The following is a 23359-nucleotide window of genomic DNA, read 5'->3' as shown; positions in this document are numbered from 1 at the left end:
GGTAGGATGTGATAGCAGTTGTATTCTCAGATTAGTGAATAGAAGAAAAGATTTCAGATCAACAAGTGATTTGCAGAACTGTAAAGATAATCTTTTGATTCTGAATTATTTGCAGTTGGAATCTGTTACTTTATCATGCCTCTTAGAACTGTGGAAGGGATGAAATGTGAAGAGCTGTGTGTGTGTGTGTGTGTGTGTGTGTGGGGTGTGGTTTGGTTTATTTTCTGTAGGGTATGGTGTCGGGGACTTCATGTCTGCCAAAAGTTGCTCAAATTATCCCGCATCTGGTTTTGAGGAACTAGCTTTTCTTACCTTGATTTGCACTTTATTGCAAATAATATTTATTTGAAATTTAGTTTCAGAGAATAATTATTTGAAACTAAATAATTTTAAAGCAGTGTTGTTTTCTAATGGAAAATATGGTTAGTATGCTTTATGGGGCAGAATGTCAAGTGGTAATCTTAATTATTTATAAGATCATATTCATGTTAGTGAATTTCTAGGAATAACACAGCCTTTTTTCTTCTTTTGTAGCATAAGCAGTACTATAATGGATGTAGACAGCACAATTTCCAGTGGGCGTTCAACTCCAGCAATGATGAATGGACAAGGAAGCACTACTTCTTCAAGCAAAAATATTGCCTATAATTGTTGTTGGGACCAGTGCCAGGCTTCCTTCAACTCTAGTCCAGATCTGGCAGATCACATCCGTTCCATACATGTAGATGGTCAGCGAGGAGGGGTTGGTTTTGTCATTTCTTTTTTTCACTCCCTGTTTTCATTAGTTTTATTAATTTATAATTGCTAGTTAGGCTTTTTTTTTCCAAAGTAATTTGGGATTGCTTTTACACAGGGTTTATTTTTTTCAAATGTTTTTTTTTCCCCTTTTATTTACTTCCCACATTTGATGGAATCAAATTAAATAGAACATATTATGTGTTGGATTTTAATTTGCTCTTAGGTATATTACTTTGAAGAAATTAGACTTTCTACAATACAGTGGGAGTATTGTAAATGAATACTATGTATTTCAAGCTTCTGATGTTTTGAGTTGAGGACATTTAGGAATTGGCACTGTTTGGGATTTCTGTTGTTAGAGTGGTCTTAAGTTATCCCTGATGCTGAAATTAACTAGAGAAGCTATTGGTATGAGGATTAGTATAAACAGTCCTGTTAAATGGCAATCTGTACTCATTATTTGTGATAATTGATCATCTTTCCCAAGTCTTGTCAGAGCTGGCTTAGTATTGACCTGTATTCTTTCAGGAATCCATTTAGTTGTGTCAGTTCATATACTTTTTATTGAATAGTAAATAAAGAGCTAAAGCAGATTAGGTGAGGCACAGTGTAATGGACCAAAATATTTATAAAATTGATAATATTATAATTTTTTTCAACTTCATCTAGGTTTATGTCTTGGTTAACCATACTTAGTATGTTTTCCAGAAATTAATGTCACATTGTAAGTACAGATAATTTATTAGGCCACACATTGCCTGTCAGTGTGCCATCACTTTTGAGATATACTGATACTAAAATGGTTAAAATCTTCTTGGTTTAAATAAGTGGGTAACTGTTTCCATGGTATTGATATTTAGATTGTATTACTGATCTTTTTTTTTTAAACATGCAACCGTAACAGGCACTCCTCAGGTTTTTACCAATGGTGTTGCATTTGAAATTTCTTTTAAGAGATATTTGCTGTTATCACAATATGTTATAATGTTTCAGCAATCTTTTAGTTACTTGATAAGTAAACATTTGTCATGTTATTAGATTTAATGTATATGGGGTCTGGGTAGACACCAAAGTGTGTATTAATGAACTGTGCCCATCGTATGGTATTTTCACTGCGTAACCCACCCAGCTCAGTGGTTAAGCTCCGTTGGTAACAGTCTTTATTGCCCCCATATGTATATCTCAGATTTTTAGTGAAACTGTCTTAACCAAGTTGGTTTCTTGGTCATTACAGAGTTGCCTTTTGTGAGCCAGTGCTTGTTGTCACTGGGTATATATCACTAAGGTAGTCCATGGCATGATGAACCATGGCATGATGAACCATGGCATGATGAACCATGGCATGATGAACCATGGCATGATGAACCATGGCATGATGAACCATGGCATGATGCTTAGTCACTTGACTTCGCAACTGCATATAGGATCCCAAGCTATGTAGGCGACCTCTTAGGAGTATGGGAGAATTTCACATTTCTAAGTCTTGATCCTACAAGTTGAGTTGGCACACAGCCTTTAGGAGAATGTTTTCTGCCTTTTACAGATTTGAAGAAAAAATGGAGTTAACAGTCTGAATGTATCATGTAATCGCTGCACCTGCGCGTGTCTTACTGATATTACAGAGCTAGGCATGAATTTGTGGTGTTTCTACAGTAACTATAAACTTGCTGAAATGGAAACCCCCTCCCCCATGTCATTTCTTGAATGCTTATTCATAAAATTACTTTATTACAAATAATAAGATTTTCTGGCTAATTTTAAGAGTAATGCTATTGACTTCAGAAAGATGTCCTGATCTTTGAAGGACATTAGTTGCTAAACTACAAACGTAAAGAATCAGCTTAATGAAGAACATAGTTTCCATTTATTTCTACATATCAGTCTTTGATATCTAGACTTAAGCTTTCAGAATGAAAGTGTGAATGAGAATTTGAAAACTTGATACTGCTAGATAAGACAGGAAATCTTGATCTAGTTTGTGCTTTAAAATAGAATAGTTGTGTCTACAGCCGTACCACCCTGAACGCGCCCGATCTCATCTACAATAGAGTAGTTGTTGGTTGGAACATTTTTTTTTAAAACGACCTCTTGGAAGGGAAATTAAAAAGAAATCATTTTAATTGTTTTTAAATGTACAGTTCAGTGGCATTAAGTACATCACATTGTTGTGCAGTCATCACTACTGTCATTCTCTGGAACTTTTTCATTATCCCAAACTGAAATCTGTACCTATTAGACAATAACTCCCTAATCGTCTCTTCCGCTAACCCCTGGTAACCACTATTCTATTTCTGTCTCTATAAAATTGACTATTCTAGATACCTCATGTATAGTGGAAAACAGCTGATTTTGATGACATTTTTAAAGAATTTTTATTTCTCTTCTTTCTACTCCAAGTGTTAAACTGTCATAATAGAACAGAAACAAATGAGTAAATTATTGGTAATTCTGCAGGATTTTATGTTTCTAATTACTGAAAGATGACAGTTTTTCTGAAGCAGTAAGTTAGTAAGATCTAAATACTATATTAATTCCTGTTCTTTTTCTCATCCCACTCTAATCTTTGCCCTGGGAAAAACAAAACTGTCATATAACAGCTTAGAAACTTCTTTACTTTCCAGTAAGCTGTTTGTGTTGCCATGTCATGTGGACTTTATATTTGAAGGATGAAATCAGGTGGAGTTTAGGTTTTCCTGACCCTTTCAAAGTGGGTGGATACTTAATTCTACATTAAAGGAACTTACCATTTAAACACCTTTTATGAATATACCTTTTTAAAAAAGAATCATGAGAGTACTTTCTTGTATTTAAAAAATAAAAACAGGGACTTCCCTGGTGGCGCAGTGGTTAAGAATCTGGCTGCCAGTGTAGGAGACACAGGTTCGAGCCCCGGTCCGGGAAGATCCCACATCCCGGGGAGCAACTAAGCCTGTGTGCCACAACTACTGAGCCCATGTGCCTAGAGCCCGTGCTCTGCAACAAGAGAAGCCACAGCAATGAGAAGCCTGCGCACCGCAACGAAGAGTAGCCCCTGCTCACCGCAATTAGAGAAAGCCCGCACGCAGCAATGAAGACCCAACGCAGCCAAACATAAATAAATAAATTTATAAAAAAAAAAATAAAAAGCAAGAAAAATTTAACCTTTTTTGTTAAGTAAAATAGAATTGTGTTCTTCGGCTCGTACTTCTGTGCATGACTGGATTTCAGGAACGAGGCTGAGCTGTTTTACTAATCAAATTTCAAACCCCTGTGTCCTCTTAATATACACGTAAGTCTTGGTAGGCAGGGAACTTAATCTTGTAGGATTTCAGTGGTTCCGTAAGATCCATTAGTGTTCTGTTTTTTTTCTGTCTTAACTATTTCTTACTTTAAAAGCAGTTGCCAGAAAGAAATCTGTTTGTTTCTTGTTGCAGGGGTGATTTTACATGTGTCATTTTATTAAGTTCACTTTTGTATATGTTCTTTGGTGTGTTTGAGGGAAGAGGGCCAGAGGGAGATTTTGAGGAGGGGCGATAATAGGATATTATTATTCAAAGACTCGAATGAGTTACCTCTATGTTATTTAAAATGATATTTTTAGACTCTCATGGTTAAATCCGAATGCTGCTAGGAAGTGGAATCAATCTTAGGAGGTTACTTTGTGTTTTGATTGCCAATCTGGTATCTCCTGAACACAACATGAAGTTGGTCATATCTTTTGCAAGAAATGAGAAATATTTTATTCTTGTATTTGGACAGTTTATCGAATATTTTGTCCTCTGTTTATTAAATACCTTTTAACAGAGGAAATTGAAAATGTTAGCACATTTAATGTGGCTAAAAATTATGGGATACAAAATTATAGCCTTCATTTTAGACAGATCTTGAAAGAGCAGACTGATTTGAGACAAAATAAATATCAAAGACATTTGCTTCCCTTTTACATGTTCACATTTTGTGAAAAACTGAGCTAGTTTTTTCCTAAGAGCTTAAAGGAACCATGAGATCATCCATTCAAACCCCTTCCTGACTTTAGATTGTGTCTCTCTTCTTTAATATAAAATCTTTTTGTATCATTTTACTGCAGAAGGAATCTAATTAGTAAAAGTAGGCTTTCTTTCGCTCCCTTTGAGCATGTAAATTATGCTGCTTACTGGCTCTGTATTTGAGTATATCTGACTGATCTCACTTTACTAATAGTAATGGAATTTTCCTTATGCATGCTTGTTAGACTTTTACAGGTTGCATTGTATTACTTTGCAGTGGGTTTTACAGTTTACCTAAAGAAAATTTTGTCTACATTCATTTAAAAAGTAGCTTTTAATTCTGGTAACTTTAGGAATAATTTTATAAACATGTATTAGGGTCAGGAATTTTAAGTACCAAGGAGGAAATGTTATGACTTACAATATCTGCTTAACTAAAAGAAACCAGCAAATCCGTTGTAGAATCGAGATGTGCGCTAACATTCTTTAAGCGTATCAAACAGCAGCAGCAGTGTTGTCTTGTAAAATGATTTTGAGTAAAAATTGATCTCATTTACTTTAGACTGTTTTTCTAGACTTATAAAAAATTTTATTTTACACTTACTGTTTAATGATTGTTTCCTCAGTCCTGTGTGTAGCTTTGTTCTGTTCTATATGCAGTACATTATAATCTTCAGAGTGTGGCTCTATCTATAATTGTTATAACCTTAGAAAAGAACAGAGCCTATATATGGTTTTTGAAGGTAGCGGTTACAGTAGATTCGTACTTCTTTTACTGATGATGGGGAGCAGTTTTCAGTGTTCAGTTTGATAAAAGTAGAATCGGTCAAAAAATTGATACCTCAATGGTAGGAAAAAGATTATGTTGTTAGTTGTTAACCCAGTCACACTCGGTTGCCTGAACCCAAGAATGTGGATCTATTATGATGATAGAAGTATCTCATGACATTGCTTTTGCAGCTATATTAATTTTAACATTCTATATTAGATTTTGCTTCATAAGCAAGGTAATTGGAAATCATTTTTAATAAGTAGAACAATATAAACATAAGTAGTGTTAGTATACATTTGAGAATAGGAAATCAAGAGCAGAAAGATTGTAATTGGATAATTTGTTTACTCATTCTTTGAATGAGTGTCCACCAATTGACTGTTTTGATTTATTTTCATTGTTTCTTTATACCTTAATATATTTCTGATATTTACAATTAATACATGCTTGTTCCCTCATGCAGTAAATACAAAAAATGTAAATAATGGTCCATGGTTCTAGTTCCTAGGGCTATATTGTTAATATTTTGTATATTTCCTTCTGAATGGCACTTTGGGATTGGTGTATCAGTTCCTTATTGAGGGAATGGACAGCAGCCTTAATGGGGAAGGGTTAAAACTATGCCTCTCATTCTGGAAGTTCAGGAAGTTTATCTACAGTAAGCATTTTGATTGACTTGTACAATAAATGTCTCTGTGAATTGAAGACTTCCAACATGTTTATTTGAATTTACAAGGAATAAAAGTCCTTGTTGAAATAAGTGATGAAAACAATTATGGCTCTTCTTTTAACAGGTATTTGTTTGCTTATGGAAAGGTTGTAAAGTATATAACACTCCGTCAACCAGTCAGAGTTGGTTACAGAGGCATATGCTGACACACAGTGGAGACAAACCTTTTAAGGTAAGTAAGTGTATGTGAGTTTTTTCTTCACTTCAAGTTAACACGTTTTTTAATGGGCATACTTTTGCCGTTCTAAAAGTTTTTTAAAGAACCATTTGTTTTAACATTCCCGTAGATGCATGGAATTTATAAAATAGATGAAGGTAAAGATAATCTAATTTTTAAAAATTTGAAGACCAGAAAAAAGTCACTGTGAAGGTAGGGTCTTGAAAACAGCTAGTGTGCAGATCAGTGACTTGAATGTATGTCTTTAAAATTGCTTGGTTGTGGTTAATACCTCGTGCTCTAATTATATTTTCTCACTGTCATAGGTTTGAACCTTTTTATTAGCAAACAGTACTGATTATTATATGAAAAAATGAAATTGTAGAACATGAAGGGATTTGATTCTTTTCACTCAGTTTTGAGGTCATGCTACTGAGCTCAGTCATAAATTACCGAGTCAAATAGATGTATTTGGGGAAATCTGTACAAAGAGCAATTTTCTGTAAAGACCATTTTTCCTTTTATCCTCATTAAAAGTTAAAATATTTTGGTTTGTAATTATGGAAAGTGTATACCATAGAGGTTAAAAGTTTGTATTTAAAGAAGTTTCATAAGTTAACACAGTATCTGCTGGTATATAAATACTGTGCCAGAAACTTCCCTTGGGTTTCGTTAGAGAAGGAGATTATTCTTGTAGAGTTATTTTTTTAAAAATTACTTAATTTTTTTGGAAAAGACAATCATTAACAATTTAAAAAATTATAAAGAAAACATTTAATTGAGAAATCTTGCTCCCTTTCTTGTTCCTTATTTTCGCTCCCCCGAATATATAACCATTGTTCTTAGTAGTGAATTCTTTATGAAACTACAAGCAGATACATATATAAGATCATTCTCCTTCCTTTTACACAAAATCTAATAAACTATATACTGTCTGTATCTTATTTTTTATAAGCTTTTTATTTTAGAGCAGTTTTAGATTTATAGAAATATTACAAAGATTGCAGAGTTACTGTATGTCCTATACCAAATTTCCCGTTATTAACATTTTTATTGTATGTATGTGTACCTTGCTTTTGTAACATACTTTCTAGTAGAGATCTTTTCATATCTGTTCATAGACAATATTCTCTTTTTAAACAGTTTTACAGTATTCCATTTTGTTGCTGTAGCAGTTTATTTAAGCAAACTTGTATAGATACTTGGGCTGTTTTTAGTCTTTTCCTGTTGCAAATAGTACTGCAGTGATAAATCTTTGAACATATGTCATCTTGTACATGTGTAATTGTATATGTAGGAGAAATTCCCAAAATAATGTGAGTGGTTGGATCAAAGGCTATATAAGCATTGGTAATTTTGATAAATACTGCCAAACTGCCCTCTCTAGGGGTTGTGTCCTCATCAGCAATGTTAGAGTGTCTGCCTTCTTCACAGCTTTGCTAAGAGGGTGTTGTCAAACTTTTGTGTTTTTGCCCATCTAATAGATGAGAAATTGCATCCTGATGTAGTTTTTTATTTTTATTTTTTGGCCGTGCCTCATAGCTTTCAGGATCTTAGTTCCCTGATCAGGGATCAAAACCCAGGCCCATTCAGTGGAAGTGCCAGGTCCTAACCACTGGACCGTTAGGGAATTCGCTCCCCTGATGTAGTTTTGCTTTTCCTTTATTATTGATGAAGTAGGGCATCTTTTCATATGTTTAACCATTTGGATTTCTTTTGTTCTTTTTAAAATAGTCTCATGGAGCCTTCTGTTGGCATGTGGGTCCTATAATGTTAACCCCCTAGTCTTCCCTATAGTCATACTACAGATCCTGGCCCTGAAGTACGTGACCTGGGACAGTTTTTTGAACTTCCCATCTAACACATAACTGGTAATAATAGTTACCTCATAGAGTTGTACAGTATATAGCTAGTAAATGTAAGAGATTATTGTTGTTAAAGTAAAAGAATCATTTCATTTCTCGTTTTATTTCCATATATTTTTCTTTAAGGCAGCAATTCTGTTGCTGGTCGATTATGATGTTCAGGTTAATTTCACAGCTTGTACAAATGGATTCCCCCCCCCCCCCCAGATCTCTTTTTAGAAACTAGAGAAGATTCCCATTGGAGAGGGGGGAAGAAAATGTCTTTAAAAGGCAGAAGTTAAGGAGTGTGATTTAGTGAGGCATTGTTCTATAAATCATAGGAACCATTTGAATCAAAAAAACATTTTTTGATGTCTGTAGTACATGGCAACGTGCTAGGCGTTTGGGAAGCAAGGTGAGTAGGAAAGGCAGGCCTCTGCCCATCAGGGAACTTACATCTTTAGGTTTATACAGATATAAGTAGATTTAAGTAGTGAAATGTCACTATAGGTCACTATAGTGACCTTCAAAAGGTTCTCTGGAAACATGAATTAGTGATGAATGGGGCTGGAAAACAGTAGTAGGAGGTGAGTGGGAGTTGGCTATAGAGAGGAGGTGATGAGGTGATGATGCTTGAGGCAAGTCCCTTTGAAAAAAATTTTTTTAGTTGTAACATGATATAATGTACAATAAAGTATTTAAAGTACACTTAAGTGTTCAGCACTTTACAGGTTTGTTTCGTATGTTTGTATGCACCTGTGTAACTACCATTCTGATGAAGAATATTTTCAGTAAAAATACTCAGTGTCCCTTCCCAGTCTATCCCCCTCCATCCTCTACTCCTTCCCCCAGGCCATGTTACGATTTCTATCATCCTGGCTTAGTTGTATGAACTTTTGTGTCTGGCTTTTTTTCACTCAACAAAATAGCGGTGAGATTTGTCCTTGTAGGTATCAGTCATTAAAAAAAACTGCTGTGTAGCATTCCAGTGTCCAATAAACCATAGTTTATCCATTCTTCTGCTCATGGTTTTCTAGTCTTTGGCTGTTATTAATCAAGCTGTCCTAAACACACTGTCTACATGTCTTCTGATGGCACACATGTACTCATTTCATTTCTCTTCGTTATATCGTTAGGAGTGGAATTACTGGGTCATAGAATATGGCATATTTAGCTTTAGCAACTACAAACTCTTTTTCAGATTGGTCATATCACTTTACATTACCACCAGCAGTGAATGAGAGTTTTAGTTGCTCTGTAGTTTGGTATTTGCCATCTTGTTAATTTTAGCCATTCTGGTGTCTGTGTAGGGGTATCCCATTGTGGCTTTAATTTGTATTTCCCTGGTGAGTAATGATATGTTGCACACATTTTCATGGGCTTTTGGCTATTTGAATTTCCTTTTTTGGATGAAGTGCCTATTCAAGCCCTTCTCTATTATTTTATTGAATGATTTGTCTTTTATTATTATATAAAGTTTTGTATATATTTTGGATACAAGTCCTTTGTCAGATATGTATATTGTAAATGCCTTCTTCCAGTCTGTCTTTGGTTATCCTTCTCACCTTTCCTAATGAGATCTTTTGAAGAACAGTTTTTAGTTTTAATGAAATCTAATTTATCACTTTTATGGTTAGTGCTTCTTACATTCTATTTAAAAATTCTTTGCCAACCCTCAGTATATGAAGATGAGGAGGATCGTAACAGAGCTAAGAGTTTTGTCTCATGGTAATAGGGAGGTCATTTCAGAAGTGTGTGTGTGTGTGTGTGTGTGTGTGTGTGTAATATAATTTACAGGGGCTTCCCTCGTGGCGCAGTGGTTGAGAGTCCGCCTGCCGATACAGGGGACACGGGTTCGTGCCCCAGTCCAGGAAGATCCCACATGCCGTGGAGCGGCTGGGCCTGTGAGCCATGGCCGCTGGGCCCGTGAGCCATGGCCGCTGAGCCTGCGCGTCCGGAGCCTGTGCTCCGCGACGGGAGAGACCACAGCAGTGAGAGACCCGCGTACCGCAAAAAAAATAAAAATAAAAATTTACATATCATGAAACTTACCAAGTGTATAATTAAGTAGTTTTTAGTGTATTCACAGGTTTGTGCAACTCACCACTAATTACAGAAATATGTACTTTTGAAAGAAAGAAAAGGAAGCATTAAAGAATGAGTGGACTATTTAGGGAATCACATGTAGTTTCATATATTTAGCGATACTATATGGTGGCAATTTGAAAATATGTAAAAAAAATTTCTGACTAGTGAGCTTGGACTCTCTAGAAATTAAGTATAAAAGTAATTGGTTGCAAAATGTTTTCTTTGCATTACTGTTCTTATCTCTTATTACCTTCTAGTCTGGAATCTGATTATTATAAGGAGTTTGCATTGTATTTTTTGTCTTTTATTTTTACCATAGGCTTCAAGCACTTGCCAGAGAGTTCAGTTGTGTTCATATCTTAAACAGCATCGGTGTGGCTGCTTTGTGGTTGGATGGTTTGTGTGTGGGATAATTGATAGAATCATCTTGAAGAGAAATTTTTTAAAATGCACACTGTCTTTACTGAAAACATTTAAAGTTGTTAATTCTTTAGAATGAAGCCTGAATAAATAAAAGGGATGGAGGGATAGGGAACGGAAGGGCTAGTATAGTGCCTAGTGTTGCCTGGCTACGACAGATGTTGGGAGTTCACAGCCAGCAAAGCTTTTCCTTAGTTCCTAGTAGACTCGCTCTTCTTCCTCCACTCTGTCACATGGAAATAAGTGTGTTATAAAGGTTATGCTTGCTTCATATTAAAAAATTTGACATTGACAAGCTTAAATAAGAAGGTAGTGGAACTATAATCTAACTATCTATGATATTTGACTTCTTAACATATATGTACAAAGTAAAGAAATAAATGGGATCATTTTGCACCTACGTGTATTGTACCTTTTTTTTTTTTTTTTGGGGGTCATGTTGCTTGACTTGCTGTATTTTAGTTTCTGGACCAGGAATTCCCTAGCCTACCATTTTAGTTTTGTATTGGACATCATTTCATGTCAATAAATTAACTTTTTAGTGGTTGTGTGATCTTTCTATGTAATAGTTTACCATATTTTATTTAATCATTCCTTGATGGATTTTGTTGGTCCAGTTTTCCACAATATAATCAGTTAACACATTTTTATAAACTACTTTTGTGAGCTAATATAAATTCCTAGAAGCTATTTTGTTCAGTCAAAGGGTATATGTCTAGGCTTGCTTTTGAAAGGTATTATTCCCCCTACAGAAAAACGTACCAATTTGTATTCTAACCAGCAGTGTATAATATAGTGCCTGTTTCTCAACAACCTTGAGGCTTGTTATTCTATCTTTACCAATCTGCCGGTATATGGTAACACATTTCTACTTATATACAGTGCAGACACATACAGTGTAAATACAGTATAAATACTTTTCTATGTATTCACATCATTTTTCCTCTGTATTAATTATTTTGTATTTTTAGAATGGAAATCCTTTTTGAGCTCATTATTCTTTTTTATAAAGTAGGAAAAAATTTCCCTCCTGTGATAGGAATTAAATATTTTCCCCATTTTGACCTTTTTCTTGACTTTTTATGGTACTTTTTCTAAAACACAGATTTTTTAAACTTTTAATTTTGAAAAATTTCAACTTGCAGAAAAGATACAAGAACTCCCATATATTTCTCTCTCACACATGTATGGGTAAAGAACTCCTGTATACCCTTCAGCCAGATTCACCAGTTAACATTTTGCCACATTTTCTTTCTCTGTATCTTTCCATCCAGCAGTACATCATCCATCTCTCCATCTGTCTCCCTCCCCCCATCTCTCTCTCTTCTTTCCTCCCTTTTTTCCTACATACACACACACGCACACGCGTGCACACTATTTTGGGGGAACCATTTAAGAGGAGCCGTATCCCTAGATACTTCAGTGTGTGTTATTTCCTAAGAGCAAGGACGTTCATTTACATAACCTTAGTACAGTTACCAAGTTCCAGAAATTTAACATTGATGCCATCAGCTATTCAGATTTCACTAATTGTCCCAATAATGTCCTTCATAGCCGTTTTTCTCCCCCCTTGGTTTAGAATCCAGTTGAGGATCATGCATTACATTTAGTTTTCATGACTCCTTAAAACTTACAGTTTCCTCAGCCTGTCTTTATCTTTTATAGCACTTAATATTTTTAAAAAGTATAAACATTTTATTTTGTAGTATGTTGCCCACTTGGGGGTTGTTTGATGTGATCAGATTCAGTTTATGCATTTTTGGTGAAAATAGAATAAAATTGTCACAGTATCACTTCAGGGGACACTTGATGAGAGTTTGTTCCATCATGGATGAAATTACCTAGCATCACTTGGTTAAGGTGGAATTTGCCAGGTTCTCTACCATAAACTTATTTGTCCCTTTACAATTAATGATTAATTTTTGGAGAGATACTTTGAACTATATGAATATATTGTTCCCCATTAGAACTAGTTTTAGTATCCATTAATGTTTCTTGCCTGAATCATTTATTACTATGAGGGTTACAAAATGAGTTTTTTTCTCTCTTACCATCTAAGTTTATAAGTTGACATTCTACTTTCAGCGCTTTCTACTCTTGATTCTATCAGTCAGTCAATCATCTGTCTACAGAATGACTCATGTATTATGTTATTCTTTTTTTTAAATAAATTTATTTAATTTTTGGCTGCATTGGATCTTTGTTGCTGCACGTGGGTTTTCCCTAGTTGCGGCGAGCGGGGGCTACTCTTCGTTGCAGTGCGCAGGCTTCTCATTGTGGTGGCTTCTCTACTTGCAGAGCATGGGCTCTAGGCACACGGGCTTCAGTAGTTGTGGCACGAGGGCTCAGTAGTTGTGGCTTGCAGGCTCTAGAGTGCAAGCTTACTAGTTGTGGCGCACGGACTTAGTTGCTCCGCGGCATGTGGGATCTTCCCGGACCATGGCTCGAACATGTGTCCCCTGCACTGGCAGGTGGATTCTTAACCACTGCGCCACCAGGGAAGCTGTATGTTATTCTTTGGCTTATCATACATGACTATCATTTTGATGCTCATCTAATACAGATTTTTATATATTTATCAGTTTTTGCTCATGTGGCTTCTGGAGCAACTGTCTAAAGATTCAGATGGTAAAAGTCCATTGGAGTGTTGGTAATGGCAAAGGCTAGAAACTGGAAGTCTGTAAGACCTAATTGAGTTGACATGGGAAATAAATGAAAGTCATGGATGTTTCATTTATGTTTAAGTTACATTTGATGTTTCTTAAACTTGTTGTTTTGTGCTTGAGAAGAAGTTAATGTCATATGAAAATAATTGATCATGTCAGCTCGTTATGAAATTTTAGTTTTGTAAAATCAAACATACTCCTAAAATGTAAATATAGTTTTTTCTTTTAATAATGTTTATCTTTTATAATTAAAGTGCAAAGATTATTCCTAGATAAGCACCTTCTGCCCCGGCCTCTCCCCATATTCTCTTTGTCTTGTGTATACACCCTTGCTTTGTATGTGCATTTAGAGTTTGTGTGAAGGGGAGTTGCTGCTGCCATTTTGTTTAACGTAGTGAAACCTTTTATTATTAAAGGTTTGGAAAACATTACATGTGTTTATAGGACTAGGATTTTGGAATTCTTTCAACTATTCTCTGGTCTTCTTTTTTTTAAGTGTGATTTTGATTTTTCTTAGTCATTTGGTATTAAGCTTTATCATGGCTAATTGGCTTCAACTCACCATGCTCAGAAATATTTTACTTAACTGAAGAAAATAAAAATTAGTCATACATAGCATGTTTGGTGATCGTGTTGATTTCCTTTTTTGCCAGTGTGGCAGTGGCTTGTCTGGACAAATTTGTATAGTATGTTAGAAATTACATAGTTGAACTTTTCAGATAGGCTCCATAGTTTTTTTTTTCTTCCTACATGTTTCTCCCCTACTCTAGTATTTCTGTTTACTTTGAACACAGTACTTGTCGTCACTTAGTTGTCATGGGTTAATGAATTTATTGTAAGTTTTCCTCAGCAGCTAGTCTCCAGCAGCTCAACATGATTGGCTTCGTTCATAATAGTGACACATCTGAGTGACTTCTTATTGTGATAGAGTATTGCTTGAAAAACTCAGATTTTCTTTCAGGCCTTATACATGAAATAGACAGTCTTTTTAGATGTTTTGGAATCAAGAACGTAGCCTAAATTGTCGATGAAGAAAAAAGAAATTTTATCAAACCAGACTTAAACTATCATATCTTTATTCCTGTGGGTGGCTTACAGTTGTGCACACAGGCAAATTCTGGTAATTTTTACAGGACATAGTGATGCTAATAATACATCATTCACTGCGATGGGTGATGCAATAATTTCCTTGTTCAGTTCCCTTGTAACCTGTTTTATAATGTTAGTCGATACTGATAATTTAAAAAATCTTCTGCTTTTTCCCCCCAGCATTTTTGAGGTATAATTGACAAATAAAATTGTAAGATACTTAAAGTATACGTCGTGATGATTTGATATGCATTAGTCAATTGTGAAAGTATTCCCTCCATCTAGTTAATTAATACATCCATCACCTCACAGATATATGTATAAAATACATTTAAAAATTATATATATATTTATTATGTATCTTTTTAAATTATATATATGTGTATATATATATTTTTTTGTGAGAATCTTTTGCTTTTCAACAGACATTCTCTGTAATAACACAAAGCTTAAAGCACCCTGTTCTAGCTTTAATTCTCTGTGTGTATGTCTCTGTGTGTCTGTGTATTTGAAGCTCTCATGTTCCCTAGCCTCGGCAGACAGTTTTTAGCAGGCTCCCACTGACCAAAGATGGTACAGTTTGAGTAAAATAAGGAAAATAGCTGCAGTGAACATGATGATACTGAAAAACAAAAGGTGATTCCTCTCCCCTCCAGAAATGAAAAACCGATTGGTCACTGTTGAGAGTGGTAGGGATCTCATTATTTGGAAATCTGGTAAGAATCAAGAGGTAGTTCTTTTTTTACTATATGAGCTGTGCCACTTGGTATTCAAATTCTGGTGCCTGAGTTGCACCCATGACCAATTAAATTAGAATCTCTGGGATGTGCTGCCTGTCATTGCTATATTTAAAGAAATCTTTCTGGTGATTTGGGTGTGTACCCAGGCTTAAGAACTTCTGTTTACAAGATATTTCTCTTATGGGGGGACCTGTAAGAGAAATACCGCTTATTATAACACTAGGTGAACTTTGTTAGTTATAAAAGCTGATAACTAAGCAATATTTCTCTGGTAAATGAGGTTACCAATTCAGTGCTCGTTGAAAGGAGGGAAAAAGGCACAGGGGAAGAAAGATGCATGCTGTGTTTACTATGTGCATGTTGCATATGGGATCTAGTTTTTACTCTTTCTTCTCTGGGCCTCCTTGATATCACACTTGCCTGTTGTTCATCCCCACCCAGACTCGGTGGCTGCTTCTTCCCAGTCTGCTTTGCTGACCTCTGTTCTGCCTCACTTCTAAATGTTGGAGAGTGCTGTCAAAAATTCTCACCCTAGGGCTTCCCTGGTGGCAGCAGTGGTTGAGAGTCCGCCTGCCGATGCAGGCGATAGGCTGCGGCCATGGCTCATGGGCCCAGCCGCTCCGCGGCATGTGGGATCTTCCCGGACCGGGGCACAAACCCGTGTCCCCTGCATCGGCAGGCGGACTCTCAACCACTGCGCCACTAGGGAAGCCCCATAGTCCTTTGGTTTTAAATACTGTGTATATTCTGATTACTCCCAGATTACCTCTAGCCCTGACTTTCCCTCTTGGATTCCAGAATAGAATATTCAGCTTGGGTGTCTAATAGGGCATTTTGAACTTAACATGTACAAAATCTTGGTTTTCCATTTCAAACATGGTTCTGTTTTAGACTCAGTAAATACTAAGATCTTCCATCCAGTTACCCTGACTTTAAGAGCCCTGAAATAGTCTTGATTCTTCTCTTAACTTTTCCTATACTGCCCCACCGCCCCATGCATTAGCAAATCCTATCGATTTGCTTGCCTCTCAGGGTATTTTGAATATTATTACTACTTCTCACTCTGTTATTCCCAGTTCTTCTAAGGTTCACTTAGTTATTACTATTTGAAATCCTTGATAACTCCTCTCTAAATTAAAATCTATTTCTTAGCATGATGCATAATATCATATCTGATACTTACCTGCTTCTCTACTCTCATTCAATCCCTTACTTTACCTTCATAGGAAATTGTGTTCCAGCCATACTATATTACTTGTAGATCTCAAATGGGTCACATTTTGCCCTCATTGTGGTTTTGTATAGGCTGTGCTTTCTACCTGAGAATCTTAAAAGCTTTTTGTTTTGGAAAGATTTTAGAATTACAGAAAGGTTGCAAAGATGGTACAGAGGGTACCAATGTACCTTCACCCAGTTTTTTTCCCCCGATCTTATCATCTCACATTCTGTGGTACATTTGTCAAAACTAGGAAACCAGCGTTTCTACCTGGAATTTTTGTTTTCCTTTAGATTACCTGCTAATAAATACTACCATATCTTCTGTGAAACTGGTGTTTTCTGCTCTATGTTTCAGTCGCCCCTTGTAGATTTTCATACTACTTAACGGGAATATGAGTATGAATAAGACAGTCTTTGTACTAGCAAAGAAAGTCTTAGTGTTGCTTCATTCGAACAAATCTGTTTGAAAAAACTGTCATTCCACGTTTCAAATTTTATAACAGCTACTTGCCCACAAGAGTAGCTGACATATTGAATGTTTCAGTGGATTTGGGAGACAGAACATTTAAAACACTCAGTGTCCAACAACCAGTTTTTTTCCCTGATTGTTGAAACAGGCTTTTTTTTTTTTTTTTTTTTTTTAAAACCAGAGCACCATGTGTGGTAGCTTGAGTTCCGTAGTCATTGTTGTATGTGTGGGTGAAACATTGAATATTTGAACAGTAAAATCACTCAGCACTGTGAGATGCTTGTGTTAAGGGGAGTGAAGGCACTAAGACCATTTGAGGCAGCAGATTTGTCTCTCACCTTGTTCTCTGGGATAAACACTAAATGAGTGGAATATTGATTAGATGGTGCTTAAAATTACTTTCTCTGTTAGGGTAAAAGAATTTGTGTTTTAGTGAAAGGTGTGTGATTCTGTTGTATTTCTTTTCATTAAAAGTACTCTTTTGGGGCTTCCGTGGTGGCGCAGTGGTTGAGAGTCTGCCTGCCGATAAAGGGGACACAGGTTCGTGCCCCGGCCTGGGAAGATCCCACATGCCGCGCAGCGGCTGGGCCCGTGAGCCATGGCTGCTGAGCCTGCGCGTCCGGAGCCTGTGCTCCGCAACGGGAGAGGCCACAACAGTGAGAGGCCCGCGTACCGTAAAAAAAAAAAAAAAAAAGTACTCTTTTTCTCTCATTCTAAATTCTCATTGTACTTTCTATATTTTCTTTTTTAGATTTGTTTTTTATTCTTGACTGATGAATAATCAAAATCAAAGATAAAACAATTTTCTGTTAGAATTCTCATTATTGATTTTATGTCCTGAGCATTGAATCATTGCTGATTAAAATAAATTTGTGATATTTACTCTCTCACTTCTAGATACTACCAGGGCTTATTCTTTGTAGTTTTGAAGGAACCCAGGACAAAATGAATCTGTTAGCCTATTTGGGCCCTTGTAATTAAGGATAATCCTGGGTGGATTCATATCACAAAATCCCTTTCAATTTAAACCTGAGGACTTGGACCAGAACTGTTATTATCATTGCTGCTTTAACTGTAGTCACGTAGCAAGCAGTTCTAAAATTTGAAATGTGGAGTTTCTCAACAAATTTTTTTGAATAACCAGTACTAAACTGGGAATCCAAGGGCAAAGACTATTTTATTTATATCGTATTCCTTGAAGTATCTGACACATGGGACACAAATTATGCTTATTCAAAGTATGTTTTTATTTATTTTTAAAAATTTATTTATTATTTTTGGCTGCGTTGGGTCTTCGTTGCTGTACGTGGGCTTTCTCTAGTTGCGGTGAGCGGGGGCTACTCTTCATTGTGGTGTGCGGGCTTCTCATTGCGGTGGCTTCTCTTGTTGCAGAGCACGGGCTCTAGGCGCACGGGTTTCAGTAGTTGTGGCTCACGGGCTGTAGAGCGCAGGCTCAGTAGCTGTGGCTCGCGGGCTCTAGAGCGCAAGCTCAGTAGTTGAGGTGCACGGGCTTAGCTGCTCTGTGGCATGTGGGATCTTCCTGGACCAGGGCTTGAACCTGTGTCCCCCGCATTGGCAGGCAGATTCTTAACCACTGCACCACCAGGGAAGCCCTAAAGTATGTTTTTAGGATAGGTGTTAGGAAATACAGGGATGACATCTAAAATTGAAAAGAAAAATAAGTACTGCATGGCTTAGTCTATGGCAGTACTGTAGAATGGAAATATGTGTGACCCAAATGTGTTGTTTAAAATTTTCCAGTGCTGTGTTAAAAATAATTGAAAAAAGTGAAAATAATTTAAGTAATATCTTTGACTTAACTGATTATATCATTTCAGCACCTTATCAATATACAGTATAATTAATAAGATGTTCTGCTTTTTTGGTAATAATTCTTCCAAATTTGGTGTGTATTTTATACTTAACAACACTTTTTAATTCAGACTAGCCACAATTTAAGTGCTCAGTAGCTGTATGTGTCTAATGACTAAAATGTATTGGACAGTGCAAAACTAACCCATTAGGGCAATTCTACTTCATCACCCTTAATTCAGGTGCTAAACAATTCATCTTTATTTAATTTATTTTTCTAACCATTTTTTAAAAATCGAAGTATTGTTAATTTACAGTGTTGTGTTAGCTACAAGTGTACAGCTAAGTGATTCAGTTATACATACATATATATAAAATGTATATATATTCTTTTTCAGATTATTTTCCATTATTGGTTATTACAAGATATTAAATATAGTTCTCTTGCTACACAGTAGGCTTTGTTGTTTATCTGTTTTATATATAGTAGTGTGTATATGTTAATCCCAAACTCTTAACACCACCCCCATCTTCATCTGTATTTAGATTTCATAAAATTTGCAGTTGGAGAAGTAGATTCACACACTCAAGTTTTCCAAACATATTTAAAACTTTTTCAGTAGTTAAACTGAATATCAGGTTTTAAATTAAAAATTATTAAGGAAATACAAATAAAAACCACGATGAGATAACACTTCATACTCACTAGGATGGTTTTAATAAAATAAATGGAAAATAACAAGTCTGGGCAAGGATGTGGAGCTATCCTTGTATAACCTTGTATTTGTTTATACATTGTGAATACACTGAATACCACTGAATTGTATACTTTAAAATGCTATGTTATGTGAAATTCACCTCAACAAAATTAATAAAATTAAATAAAAATAAAAGTTCAGTTTCTTATAGTAGCCTTATTTAAAATGTTAAGTAGCAGCATCTGGCTAGTGGCTTCTGTAGTAGACTGTGGTGTTCTATGGCAATGTGGTAATCTACAGAAGACAGAAGCTTTAAAAACCATTATTCTTTTCTGGTACTCAAAATACGTGTAGTAAGTTTTTAAATTCTAAGAATTCAGCATCCGTTAGATGCTAAACTTCTCATGGTCAGAATCTGTAGCTGAACGTTCTTGATGTAGGCTATCTGAGGACCACACTATTGATAGGATTGTAAGAATTAAATGAATTGGTAAGCACTGAATATGGCTAATTGCTTCTTTTCAGGGTTCCCATAACACTCTGTGCCTTACCTCTGACTATAGTCCTTTGAAGTTGTTGCTTTGTATGTATGTCTTGCTGATCACATGTAAGCACTTTCAGGGCAAGAACTGTGTCTTAATCATCCTTATACTTCTAGCATCTTACATAGTACTGAATATAGAATAGATAAGTATTTGAACTAAAATCTTGAGTCATTCCTCTGCCTCTTAACCTTTTGTTAGCAATTCTGAGTACAGTTAGAGCCCATAACATGTCTCTTGTATATTGAAATAAATAGAATAATTATTAATGGCACTATATAAGGATTTTGCTGTGAAATGTCTTAGCTAGCATTGGTTTTTGTCAGAATCTATAAGCCAGTGTATTTAGAAATACCTGTGATTTGCAAGATGCTTCTGGTAATATATATATATTCATGAAAGTATGTTCCTGCCTTCAAAATGCATGGAAAAGATGAGTTAGGATAAATTATCTAATTATGCTCTGAAAGTGTGAGGATGTCCTCAAAAGAGGATGAGCTCCCTTTCACATGGGCAGATTTAGAGAGATTTTGTGAATAAAGTTATAATCTCAACTAAGAGAGGGTTGTAGTGTGTTTTTAGAAGTTTAAAATGGTAGAGGTACGGTACCTAGATTGAAAGAAAGAGCCTGGAAGCATGTGGATTTTTTTGTGGTATTATCTAGAAAAATGTAATTAAGTTGAACCACCTGGGAATAATGTGATGGATACATTTAGTAGCATACGTGGCAAATTTGCGTACTTGTAGTTTTGTTTTCAAGTCAGAAACTAAGCAACTTTAATAACTCACTAATAGAAGGCCACCAGCAAAATCCAGCTGTGGATTTTGCTATTTGGGGATCGTTTTGGAAAATGTTTGTTTTAATTAGTAACATTCATTTGTTAGAAGACCTGCAAATACTATTTTCTAAGATCTAACTAGAAATCACACACTTGCACTGTAGCTAATTTGAGCATTGTAATTTTAGTGATATCCAAACATTCTGCATTCATTGTTGGAATAGCAGATCTGCCAGGTGACTTGGGTAGTTAAGTTGACCTCTTGTTTTCTCAGTCTTGCAAGTACAGAAGGCTGAGGAGGCAGTATTTAATGGAACTTATAGAGGGTTGCATAAGACCAACCCTGAGCATACAAGTTGTCTTCTCTGAGCGACTAGATCCAGTAGTTTAAAAGTCAGTATTATTGTATTTCTTTCTTGTCTGTTAAAACAGTGTAGAGCAGTTGGGAGCCTGATGAAGGTTTTGAAGTAGCATATATCTTTTTTTTTTTTTTTCTTGCGGCTCCGTGGCTTGTGGGATCTCAGTTCCCTGACCAGGGATTGAACTCGGTGAAAGCCTGGAATCATAACCACTAGGCCACTGGGGAACTCCCTGAAATAGCATATATCTTAAAATAAAAATAACTTTGAAAATCCAGGAATCCCAGTAATTGTTCGATTATCTTATTCTTTGATGTGAAAAGAACTTACTGCTCCTCTTAGAAAAGTGATTAACCTCCAGGTTTTTCTGGGAAGAAGATTCCACTATTTTTGTCTTGCACATGGTGGGAAGAGCAGTAAACTAAGGAGTCATGAAAGTTTCCAGGCTCTGTCACTGGTTAATCTGTATTTTGTGCAACCTATAAAGTGAAAGGGTTGTACTAGTCCCTCATAGATCCTTTCTGGAATTAGTTCTGTAGTGTTACTGATTTACTTCTGAAAATATGAAATATTCACTCGTTCATATTTTGCTTCTATCCTATACAGCATCCCTGACATTTTTTTAAATTTTTTTATTTAGTGTGTTGTTGGTGGCTGCAATGCCAGCTTTGCTTCTCAGGGAGGGCTAGCTCGCCATGTACCCACACACTTCAGTCAGCAGAACTCCTCAAAAGTTTCTAGCCAGCCAAAGGCCAAAGAAGAATCTCCTTCTAAAGCTGGAATGAACAAAAGGAGGAAATTAAAGAACAAAAGACGACGCTCATTACGTAAGTGTCTCACTGAAAATCAGTGTGTATTAGATGGTTTTGTTTTTGTCTTGGGCTTTCATGCAAATTCAGTTTTTACCATTCTTCAACTCTGCTTATCTGTTTTTGTTAACAGTAATGAACAGATAGGATCTTGGTCTTTCACTGTGAGAATTCAGTGATGTATGTTTTACCTCTAGTAGCTAAGGGAATGTAAGTATATGTGGCCTTAGAATCCAAGCTCTGTAATTAGATTTTGAGGGCTACTTTGATTCTCTTCTAAATTAAGACCAATTATGGCAGTGTTGGTATTTCTGACAATATTTTAGAAAATCTGAATGTTAAAGATAAAAATCAAGTAAAAGTTAAGTAACCTGTCTGCTCCGAAGTGGTGTGTGTGAATAGCGAAGCTCTGTGTAGTCTGTGTCTCTACTTAACAGTCTTGCTGTGACACACATGTACAATGGTTATGGGCTTACTCATCAAATTATGCGATGTATCCTTGATATTTAGGATAGAACATAATTAGATGATTGTATACTTTTGAACCGCAGGCTAAGAGTCTCTATTTTTGTCGTCTTCAAAGGTATTTCATTATACAGCTCATTAAAAAATGGTTGGGCACCCAATCTTAACTTGTGTATTTATACAGTATATATAGGTAACACTGCTAGTGTGCATTATAATTACCAAGAAAGAATACTGAAAAACAGAGATGAAAAAAATCCAGAAGTGATATTATTTTCTTCCCCACTCTATTGGATCATGACACACACCTGGTTTGGAGACTGTTATTTTAGTTGAGCATTCCTGACACTTTAATAGTGGACATAACATGGTTAAGGTCTGAATGCATAGAATCTGAAATTTGGGAGCTTTTATTATTCTGAATTTAATTCAAGTGATGACTTCTGTGTTTGAATCTTGAGTGAGGAGTGATATATTTGAATGATTTAGAGGGGTGAGTTATTGTTATTTTCTCTAAGTGCTTATCCTTCTCAGGAAAAAGCATATTTGGAGAGCATGGAGAAAGTATACATTTTTCCCCCTAGTAGCAACAGATCAAAATAGGAAGGGGATTTGTTTCTCAGCTTTATGTAAAATCATGACTTTTTTCTCTCCCATAAATCTCTCTTTTTAAATTTTTTTTAATTTTTTTTAACTGATTTCCCATTGTCATTGCATTCTTAGTCTTGTGGGTTCTGTTAGTTTATCACTAGCTGGCGTTTTGTTTATTTCCTTTTGAGCAAAAAATCCAATGAGGAAAGAGCTATTCATGTTGTTTTATTGAGTATGCCAGCTGTTAGATTTGTGTAGATGTACAGTGAACTCCATGAATAGTAGAGATAATTTCACTCCACATACTGGTAAGTCAGAATAGTGTGGTAAATCAGCATACATGTAATTCAGAGTATGCTGTACCAGGAAATCAAGCCATTTCTTTTATTGGCGGTAAAATTTACTTTT

The 23359-nt window shown here is 35.7% G+C and overlaps 1 protein-coding gene across 1 annotated transcript in view; it reads left to right on the top strand.

Moving 5' to 3' along the window:
* AEBP2 (AE binding protein 2) overlaps positions 1 to 23359 on the top strand; it is a 55788-nt gene that overhangs the window by 20356 nt on the left and 12073 nt on the right. Inside the window, exons 2-4 of the mRNA XM_030841450.3 lie at positions 535 to 742; positions 6270 to 6377; positions 21727 to 21913. Coding sequence (XP_030697310.1) covers positions 535 to 742; positions 6270 to 6377; positions 21727 to 21913 — 503 coding nt within the window. The remainder of the gene's footprint in view (positions 1 to 534; positions 743 to 6269; positions 6378 to 21726; positions 21914 to 23359) is intronic.

Source organism: Globicephala melas, chromosome 10 (genome assembly GCF_963455315.2).
Source record: "Globicephala melas chromosome 10, mGloMel1.2, whole genome shotgun sequence".
Taxonomy (NCBI): domain Eukaryota; kingdom Metazoa; phylum Chordata; class Mammalia; order Artiodactyla; family Delphinidae; genus Globicephala; species Globicephala melas.
The sequence above is the reverse complement of the archived record's forward strand: the minus strand, read 5'-3'. Positions and strand labels throughout refer to the sequence as shown.